The 10,703-nt window shown below is 36.6% G+C and overlaps 2 protein-coding genes across 5 annotated transcripts in view; one reads left to right on the top strand and one right to left on the bottom strand.

Annotated features, from left to right (window-relative positions):
- LOC107685538 (tax1-binding protein 1 homolog B-like) overlaps nucleotides 1-3,629 on the bottom strand; it is a 37,136-nt gene extending 33,507 nt beyond the window's left edge. For 2 of the 4 annotated variants that reach the window (XM_016482155.1, XM_016482152.1), the window contains exon 1: nucleotides 3,472-3,627. The gene's annotated coding sequence lies outside the window, so the exon portion shown is untranslated. Of the gene's footprint in view, nucleotides 1-3,471 lie in introns of all 4 variants that reach the window. The other 2 variants (XM_016482153.1, XM_016482151.1) reach the window with 2 other exon arrangements.
- Nucleotides 3,630-3,978: 349 nt separating this feature from the next.
- The window catches only part of LOC107685537 (3-hydroxyisobutyrate dehydrogenase, mitochondrial-like), a 17,318-nt gene continuing 10,593 nt past the window's right edge, over nucleotides 3,979-10,703 (top strand). Inside the window, exons 1-4 of the mRNA XM_016482150.1 lie at nucleotides 3,979-4,101; nucleotides 5,264-5,424; nucleotides 5,529-5,638; nucleotides 5,912-6,033. Coding sequence (XP_016337636.1) covers nucleotides 4,032-4,101; nucleotides 5,264-5,424; nucleotides 5,529-5,638; nucleotides 5,912-6,033 — 463 coding nt within the window. The 5' untranslated portion in view covers nucleotides 3,979-4,031. The remainder of the gene's footprint in view (nucleotides 4,102-5,263; nucleotides 5,425-5,528; nucleotides 5,639-5,911; nucleotides 6,034-10,703) is intronic.

The raw sequence follows: 10,703 nt of genomic DNA, 5'->3' as shown, positions 1-10,703 counted from the left end.
AACAGGCAAATAAAATATAAACTGAGGTTACAAAAGTGATTCAGTCAAGATCAGTGAGGGATTTTCTTTTCTTTCGTTCTTTAAATTAACATTAATGACTGGCGGCAGCGGCTGCTGTCAATGCACGGATCCAATACACCCTTGTTTTCTTTCTCATCTCTTTACGTTCACTTAAGACATAACTGATTGTATTTATGGGACATTTTGATATAATTCTGTGTGTATTTGTCCATTCGAATGTGTAAGAATGCGAGAAAGAGAGCTCAGTCCAGTGTTCGCGTATATAAGAAGCGGCTTTTGTGTGTGCGCTTTGTGTGTGTGTGTGAGCACTGAGCAGCACAGAAAACAGCACGTTGATTTCCGAAATTGGAATAGCTTTTCGATTCCCAACCCTCCTACTAAATTATTTCATTCTTGCATGCAAAAAAACCTGTATGGTGACTATGGGGCTATGTAAAATATTTGTTGCAACTTACTAGGTTTATCATTTGTCATTGTTTTTCCGATAATGTTGATAATCGTCTGTTACCTGACTGTTGACATCGACATCGTGATACTTACGAGACATCGTCGATATGCGATAATATCGTCATATCACCCAGCCCTACTGAACATTATCCTACTTTTTACCAAATAAATACGGAAACTGACACAAAATATTAATTTGAGTAATATTAACTTTTTTACTATGTGAAAACACCACTTTGAGTTCTAATTACAAGTTTGTGTTTATTTTGCATTAATGACAAGCTGAGTGTACATTATTTATATTATTGCATGACTGCTTAACAAATAACAAAAAAAACATGACAATACAAGGACATGAAATATTGAAGATCAAAGTGTTTGTTTGAGGTTCAGTAGCTTAGTGGCATTAATAGGAAGACTGAAGATAAATGGCATGGTTCCTTATACGCCCACATGACTCAAGTCAGGCAATATTTCTGGATTATAATTACAGACAGGGCATTATTTTTTTTGTCTCTAGAGGCATCAAAAATATTTAAGGTTATAAACTTTTTTTTGTTTGTCTACTGCATTTGACTCTATACAAATTGTATTTCAATACCAGAAAAGTCAACTTATTTATGAACTAGTTTAATTCATATTAATTAATTAATTTTGACAAATTAAAGTTTTGATGTGATTTCTACAGCTGCAAGAGATTATTCTAATTAAGAACTACACATTTGATTGACTCCGAATAAAAAGTATCAGGGACAAACATTTGCATTTGAGATAAATCAAGTAATTTCTCTAAGTATTTAGGCCTATTTATTTTATGCCTACCATCTCTTTCAAAATAAATCAAATGGGCTTAATAATAGGTTCCTTAAGCACAATTACCTAAAATTACATATTTAAAAAAACTATAAAACTCAGAAGAGCCTGTGTGGGCTTGGTGAACCTCTTTCAAGTGAAATATGTGAATAATAACATCAAGCTGACATTGATACTGCTTGGTTTTTAATTGTTTTAATAAATATATTTTGTTGTCGACCAGGAGTAAAAACATGGTTGTGAGACCTCATTCTGTCACACGCATACACACACACATACTGTACATATATATATTTGTCCCGTGTCTCAAGAATCCTTGATATAACAGTTTCTGGTCCCCACTGACTTCCATGGTGTTTTTTTTCCAAACTATAGAATTCAATGGGGACCAGCTACTGTTTGCTTAATCACATTCTTCAAAACATCATTTTATTTAATGTTCAACAGAAGAAAGAAACTCATACCGGTTTGGAACTACTTGAGAGTGAGTAAATGATGATAATTTTCATTTCTGGGTGAAACATGTCAATTTGATCTTAGATTAAACAGCACTCAGCCACTCTGTCTCTCAACTCCCTTAAAGCCCTCCATAATTTTTAATAAAGACTCTTCAAAGCATAATACTTTATTAAAGTAAACTGCATTTATTGTAACTAAGTTAAACTGAGGTAGGTCAAATTATTAATCACAACTATCAAACTCTGGGGAATGTACCAATTTTGTACTAATGTACTTTTTACAGACTTCAAACATGTCACATCTCACACTCATAAGGTGATGACTCAGTAAGCAATGAACAAACGGAGTCTGATGATTGTCGAGATTTTTCTGTGTGGTTGTGAACACAAGCCGCACTTGATAAGAAAAGGTCATTTGTTTTGTAATCATGGTGATGCCTAAACAATATGTCAGCAGCGAAGACCTTAAAGTTGTGTGTTGGTTTACCTGACCAGTTTCTTCAGTTTGTCTTGCTTGGGGAAAATAAGCATTGCAAATGATTTGAGGAACACGCATTGTACAAAAAAACCTTCTTTACCTATTCTTCACTAAGCTGTCACAAATTAATTCACACTGCTCATTTTTCCTTTTTTTTTTCTAAAGAAACATAACGTAATCTTATGTATGATAAGAGCGCAGTGAGTACAGCGGCAGAGCAGGAAATTCCTGACAGTACAGAGACTCCGTCACGCTTTCAGAAACAGCTGAGCTCTGCCGAAAAAAAATAAAAAGATTTTTCACACGGTACATTTTAGCATGCGAAGGAGTGAAAACTTGCGATAACCGCCCATAAAACAGTATAGCTCCCCCTCTATCTCAAATCAAAATTATAATGACCTTTACCGAGACCGAGTAGTGACGTCACAGACGACGTGTCTTACTGACTTGAACTGTAAAATGCTTTGTTTACACGATCATGTAACCCTGTAATAACAAAACTGCATTTATTGCGGCTATTTAGTTATAACTTCCATGATACTATTTTACCTGAAAATCCAAAGGTCGTCTCTCTAAAAATAGCACAACACAAACAGAAATGTGACATTAGATAATACATCAAAAAAATAATTAATTAGGCCTATATGTGTAAATGACTGTCAAATATATATATATTTTCCTTCATACTTGTTTTTTAGACATAAATGTTTTGCTAATAGGCCGAAGTTACAAGCACTTATTACAACTTCGAGTGTTAATCATGTTGTAACGAGGAAAAGTTAAATAAAAAATATATTTCATACCGCATAGTATATAAATATTATATGGTTATACCAAATATACTCCAATATACATCAAGTTTTCTATATTAGCTAAGCTAGTGGTAGCGATGTTAGCTTGCTAGCAGGTTTTAGCTCGTCTTAGCCGTCTGGCTAAACAATAACAAACCATAATGTCAAGACAATTACAGCTTATTAGCTTTTGCCATTCGATCAGTGTTTAATCATCCCATTTCCACATCTTATCTGGTCTTTATTTCTGTATAAGAACGCATCAGTTAATATCCTAAGTCAAGACAAAGTGTGAGGCCGATCGTTCAGGAATAACCCTTATCATGTTCTCGACCAACTGGTCTTTCACCACAACAGAGCTCAAAATTATATTAAAAGTCAGTAACATAAAATCATAGTAGATATTTAAGACTAATACGCATATAAACAGACAATAAAAGTGAATAAAAATACGGCACAATACCTCATTTCTATGCTGAAGTATCACAGAAAAACCCAGCGCTGTTTTTGACGCACTTTCCAGTCTCTCTCAGCGCAAGTACATCCCCCGTTCTTTCGTGTCAGTGGTTTCCCGGAACAACACAATAACAACAACACCACTCGCATGATCGCATCACACACATCATATCCGCCACAACCATAGACATATAAAATATCCTTACGTTAAGTTCCCTAAGAGTTACATTTGACCTAAGGTTGAATAAGTTAACGTTAGTGAAATATTAAGACACATGTTTCTGTTTGCATATACAATTACAAGACATAAACAGGATTAAATCCTTTTATTAAATACAAATAATACTAGTTTGTTTGGGTTAAATTAAATAGCAGACTAAATAAGGGCAGTTACAAGTTATTTTTGTTTTTCCATTGATCTCTTATGAGATTTTAAGGATGTCCCGCCTTCCCTTGAATGTCATTGGACGAAGAGTTCCGAGGTGAATGAAACGTATGGAGGCACATGTGTCAGTCATCGATTATCCAATGGCGTCACTGTAAGTCGAAGGTCACGAGCGAAGCAGCATGGCCGCTCTGTTAAGGGGCTCGCGGTGTCTAGTAGGAAAGTGTCATAATCATGTCAACGCCGTGCAGGGTAATGTGTTTGCACCGTTATCCTAAAAATGTTATGTTTTTGTCAACTACTGTGCACTTATATGCAATTTTTCCGTGCGGCAAACATCTGATATAATGCAATGCACTGCCAACTCTCGGTAATAGCTGTTAGGCCAAAGTCATTGTGTGTAAGTCACTGAAACACGAGAAAACAATTAAGTTATACTTATTGTGATCATACTCAGCCGCTATTGAACTAAATGGTGGACGGTTGTTAAATTGTTGCAGTTGCAAAGTCTTTTCCGATATATCTATGAGTGAGATTTAATATATCATCATGATAAATCAAGTTCATCTAACCAGATTGAAATTGTAAAAGGATAAAGCATTATTCAGACTTAAGTAGTAAACAAGAATTTGATCAGCTTTCTGTGGTGCTCTTTTTACGGATTCTTTTTGTTTGATAACAAAAATGACATTTTTAATCTAATATCCAGTGTATTTGCACATATCTGCCTCTAGGTCAACATGCACAGACTTGTCAAGATCTATTCTTAGACTCTGCACGAATCCGTGTATCATTCGATCATTCGTTTTTTGATTTAATATTTTATTCTGGAGGGCAAGGGCAGTGACTGTAACATTGAGAGTATTTTGCAGTATTAAACACGTATTTATACCGATTTCATCAAGCTTCGAAAATTCTTCAAAAAGAGCACAAAGAATGGCCTTCTCAGCTGCCATAGTTGCGACTCTTGCGTCATCAGAACAGGGTGTTCAACGCATCACCATTTCCGTTTAAAAAACGTTTTGCACCGTTTTTGTCGGGGCTGAACGCAGCCCTGATGAAGGCACGGTTTGATCTTCGGCTGACCAATCAGCAGAAAGGGGCATTTAATTCCCGCCCACGTGTAGAAATCGAATATTCAAGCTGTTTATTCATTTTTCCACCCATGAACGAAAAACGAACATTTAAGTTGAATTTTCGTTTTTTCCTTTTTTGGAAAAAAACGAAAAAGGAGTCGTTTTCTAATTTTTCTACTTTCAATATTAAATCAAAAAACGAATGATCGAATGATACATGGATTTGCACGTCATATTTTCATTCATTTAATCTGTAACAGTCATATGTTAAATGCTAAAATATCCGATGTGAAATTCTAAATATGACACTAATTTATATAATTCATGTCTCTTTGTAGTCTCCATCAGGTCCATGGCCTCTAAAACCCAGGTGGGCTTCATTGGCCTGGGGAACATGGGAAACCCAATGGCAAAGAACCTCATAAAACATGGATATCCAGTGATGGTCTCAGATGTATTTCCAGAGTCCTGCAAAGAGCTACAGGAACTGGGAGCTCAGGTCAGGATAACGGACATAAAATGTACTTTTTTTTTTTTTTGAGTGAAATATTTTTTCACATTGCTTGAATTAGACGTACTTCTTTTTTTCCCCCCTGTTCTCAGATTCTGGACAGCCCTGCGGATGTGGCAGACAAGGCAGATCGAATCATCACAATGCTTCCCTCCAGCCCCAATGTTATAGACGTGTATACAGGCCCAAATGGCATCCTGAAGTAAGGAATTCTTTCCTAAAAAGGCTATATAGATTTTAATGAACACAACATTTGAACAGTTTAATTAGCAAACATAATTTGAGAGGGTTAAAAAAAAATCCAAGTCAAATCCAACATATATTCAGCCATACTTTAAATTTAGATAACAATATCCAGATTAAATGAAATTTTAGCTGATTTAATTGTGGTGAGAAATGTTTAAAGTCAGTATTTTAAAGACATGACGCATGTACTGGACAGATCTTGTTTACTGATATCTTTACTTTACAAAAGGAAAGTGAAGAAGGGATCCCTACTCATTGATTCCAGCACCATTGATCCAGCTGTCTCCAAGGAAATGGCAGTTGCCACAGAGAAACTGGGAGCTGTTTTCATGGATGCCCCAGTGTCTGGAGGTGAGATGGCAAAAACTCCCACTTCCTACCCAACACGGTATGAATGCTAGACGTAGATGTGGTAAATTGCATAGTATGTTATCACCGTGACCTGAACCCTGACTGCCCACAAACCGCATTTGTAAGTGCAGACAATGTTTGTTAGTGCATGTTTTAAAGGTTTCATAAATCACACACCCATAGTCTCAGTTACGCAACTAGTCACTGTCTGGCAATATGTACAAATTTCTTAAAGAATCTTTGGCTCCAATTCAAGCATTGTGGTTTTCGCAATCACAGGTTCATGTTAACAGTGGAATTCAGTTTCACATTGATGTCCAAGCCTGATCGTAACCATCCTTTGACTTTAGTTTCTCCTTGCTGCAGCAAGCAAACTACAACTTTGTGGCAACAGTGTAGTTTGGTAAAGATATATATACAAAACCTATGCATTTTCAACAATCCAAAGGTTCGCAAAGTCAAATTTCAGGAGACACCAGTTACACCAAGTTTTATTCTTTCTGTCCACTGTTTCAGTCTGAAATGGGTGATTTGCAGGTTTGTTGATAGGAAAGAGTTTTATCACCTGCCTCAGCTTGTCCATTTTCTTAATCCAGCCATTGGTGTGGACCCTTTGAGTTATAGACTAAATCAAAAGCCAGCATCTGGGAATTGATCCTGTGACCTCAACTTACGGTGGAAATGGAGACAAGTTCTCAAAATCAGTGACTCTAATGCCATAATCTCATGTAACCCTTCTTTTCGAAACCTATACTGTATATGACAATGCTGTGGCAGATATAGCTGAGATCTAGATTTTGAACAAATATATGGATCAAAACCTATCATCAAAGTTGTCCTAAAACCAAAACAATACTCGTTCTTGTCTTAGGACAACTTTGAACGTTTTTATCCACTTCAAATGTTGATTACTGTGTAATATATATATATATATATATATATTAGTGCTGTCAAAATTAGCGCGTTAACGCAGGCGATTAATGTTTTCAGTTTAGTTTAACGTGTTAAAAATATTTAACGCCGTTAACGCAGGGGCGGGGCTAGTGTTGGCCACCCCACTCACGACTGCTGCTTCTGTCACTTTTTTCTTGCTAATTTAGTCTCAGAACGTCTTTACAAGCACATCAAACAGGAGACGTTTCAGACGTGCACTCCACTTCACCTCAGCACCTGCGAGTCAAACGAGTGCGGAAACGCCACGGTACTGTAGGCTACCTGGCGTGCGCTCTTCAATTGCATGCACAAAGGCGCCGGAGCGCGCTGAAGCCTTTATCATTTCATATCAAAGTGCGAAAGAAACGACGTGCATGCAATGTCGTGGTCAGTTAAGTAATGAAGGCGATTAAAGCTGCCTAAAAACTGTGCATGCATGTATTGGGCTATATGTTATATATGAGTCACATTTAAAGGGGTCATATGATGCGATTTCAATTTTTCCTTTCTCTTTGGAGTGTTACAAGCTCTTGGTGCATAAAGAAGATCTGTAAAGACTATATGAACGCGCTGTTGCACCTCTGAGAACTTTTAAGGCTTATTCTGTGGCGTTTATAAGCCTCTTTTGACGGGTTGTCACAGAGCTGTAAAAACGGTTATGCTCACCAAGTGAATGAATCACGTTTGTGCCAAACTTATTACAAAGCAAAAACAAACACTCTTCTTTGATCCATGAACGTTTCTCTCAGTTAATGTGCGCAATGTCATCTCACAGTCTGAAACGTCTGTCATAGCAAATCAGCACATGCTGATGTGAATAATTATGCGAAGCATTTTCTCATAGAGTAAGAACACGCAGTCTCATGACTAATTTAATAGACACCGACGCGTCATCGATCGATGTACTATAGTCAGTTGCCACGTCACAAATTGTGACGTCAACACAATGTAGATTTTAAACCCGGAAGATGAAAATAGCGCAAAAAAGCTTAAAATGAACCAGTTTTCTCCAACATTTAAAATTATCGGATGCTAACATTGTCTTCTATGATGTGCAACACAAACACCTCTGCTAAAATCTCAGAAAAAGTAGTCTGGGGTTTCATGACCCTTTAAGAACTCTGAAATGGATTTCAAAACTGTCCTGGAGCAGCCCAACACTTGTCTCCCTCATCTTACACACCCGATTCAACTGCTCATTAATAGAGACTTTAAGACCTGAAGTGGGTCAGAAAAGGTAAAGAGAGTTGAGAGAAAATATGATGCTTGTCAGATCCTTGTCATGTTCAGCAGCGGCAGCTCTTAAAGAAACCGCACCGAAAATAACCTATTAACCCAGCTGCTGTAATGTCTGTTCATCAAAGAAAAAAGAGGAAATCAATAACTTTTATAGCTTTAAGGATTCATCTATATTTAATTAAGAATTTTGTGTTTGATAACTTTATTCAATTTCTGTATATTTCCTACTTGCTGAAGGGCACAGGTAGCTGAATATAACACTGGTTGTTGAATGGCTATAGTCGATGGTTAAATATTAGGAAGAAAATAATTTTATAGAGGAATCAGTAGTATTGGTGTCAGTGATACTGGCCTCCTTCAGTCATACAACAAGATGCCATTAAACAAATATTAAAAATATACTGTCTTTATGTGGTTTCTACATTAATTTGAAGATTAAATGTGAAATTATTGCAATTACAAAATATATTTTTAAAGTTTAATGTTAGGTGCAATTAATTTCAGAAAACACATGCGATTAATTAGTTTTTTTTTTTTTAATCGATTGACAGCGTATATATATATATATAGGCCTTTTCTGACTGTTGTTTGTTTGAATTTGTTTATGCTTGTATTTCTGACTTGGCATAGGAGGATGGACTCTAGTTTTTCCACAAATGACGTAATAGTTACTGTACAGTTTTACTGTGCACTATGTACCCTATTGTCTAGTGTGTGAATTTTATAAGGTTAGTTTGTCAACCAGCATAGCTATGATTGAAGTGTCTAACTTCCCACACCATGTTTTTTCGGTCACATGTTTTTTGGAATGTGCATCTAGTATTTGAAGTACACTACTTGGAATTTTCAGTGTGAATACGCTACTCACAAGATTTATACAATAAACTGGTATTGAATAGTATGCAATTGGGACATCTGAATCTATGCAGAGGTACATTCTTCAATATCCAATATAAGAGAGCTTCAGTAAGAATAATTTCATGTGCCAACTAAGGTTTTGTCCTATATAATTACCAAGAAATGTAGACTGAGAAGAGAACCTTGACTAATATAGGCCCTCTAACGGGGCCTGACCCCCTGGTTGAGAACCAGTAATTAAATGGGGTTATATCATAATATGTGTCTATCAAATAATCCTTGATCTTTTAGGATAAACATTGTAATGTGTCCGACTTTCCATATCATTCCAAAGGATCCTAGTGGCTGGAGTTTCTTCCCTGTTTCCCTGATGATTCAGTATTGAAGGATGGGAGCGTTAAGAACAATTTGACATTACAAACCCGAAAGCGATTGAACAGATCCTGAGAAAAGGCGCTGTTGCTTGTTTCTTAAAGGCACAACAGCAAAACTGAACTGTGAAAGGCTCAGAGAAAGTGAGCAAAACACTCATGGAAAAGTAAAATATGACTCTTTGATATGCAAATGTGTATACTTTTTTTTTTTATACAAGTGGATCACAGAAATTAAATTAAAGCGAATTATCCCTTTAAATAACAATCCATTTGTGTCAAAATTGACTTTTTATAAGTCTAGTGTAATATACTATGCACATACTTTTCTCGAATTTGTGTGCTGCTTATAAACTTGCCTGAGGTGTGAAAACAGCCTGTGTTGTCGCCTAACAAGAAAGGTTTAACTCAGTCAACAGCTAGTTTGTGCTTTATGGCGAGCCTCCTTTTTAATCAGGAAGTTGTTTCCTCTGGTCTTTGGGCACATAAAAACAATGTGCTTCTAGTTTGCTTTCCTTAAATTGTTGCCTCTCCCAATTCATATGCGTCAGTGGGGTTTGGCTAACATACCGTTGGACCCGCTCTTGGTTTGTGAAACAGTCCAAAGAAATCCACAAACCTGCTCATTCTCTTTACTTAGACCCTCCAGACATTATTCTCAGCTCCGTGTTAGCGCCTGTGAAGGAGGCTTAATGAAACGTGAGCCACAACAAACTGTCCCTGACGTCATGTGCATCTGTGTTCACAGCAGATGGTGGAGTGCTTGTGTATTTATAGAACTTTCGTCTCTGAGAGTAATTATGGCACTTCGATGGTGTTACATTTTGAAGACACGTCCTCTCAATCCTTTAAGCTTAAAGAGGTTACTGGTATGATGATGTGGAAACAATCACATTAGAGCTTCAGTCACTTGTTCATGCATGTGGATGCTCATTCTCTGATTGGTCATTTCAGTGACACGTTTGATCGAAACTTCACTTCCATTGTTATTGTTACAGTGGTCTTCTGTGGAACTTGAACTTGTACAACCCCAATTCCCCCAAAGTTGGGCCGTTTTGTAAAAATGCAATAAAATCAAGAATCTGTGATTTGTTCGTTCTCTTTAACTTTTATTTAATTGACAAAAGTACAAAGAAAACATTTCCAAAGTTTTCACTGACCAATGTAAATGTATTTTGTAAATGTGATCCTGGACCACAAAACCAGTATTAAGTCGCTGGGGTATATTTGTAGCAATAGCCAAAAATACATTGTATGGGTCAAAATTAT

The sequence above is a fragment of the Sinocyclocheilus anshuiensis genome, unplaced genomic scaffold, assembly GCF_001515605.1.
Source record: "Sinocyclocheilus anshuiensis isolate Anshui unplaced genomic scaffold, SAMN03320099.WGS_v1.1 scaffold185, whole genome shotgun sequence".
In the NCBI taxonomy this organism is placed as follows: Eukaryota; Metazoa; Chordata; class Actinopteri; order Cypriniformes; family Cyprinidae; genus Sinocyclocheilus; species Sinocyclocheilus anshuiensis.
The sequence above is the reverse complement of the archived record's forward strand: the minus strand, read 5'-3'. Positions and strand labels throughout refer to the sequence as shown.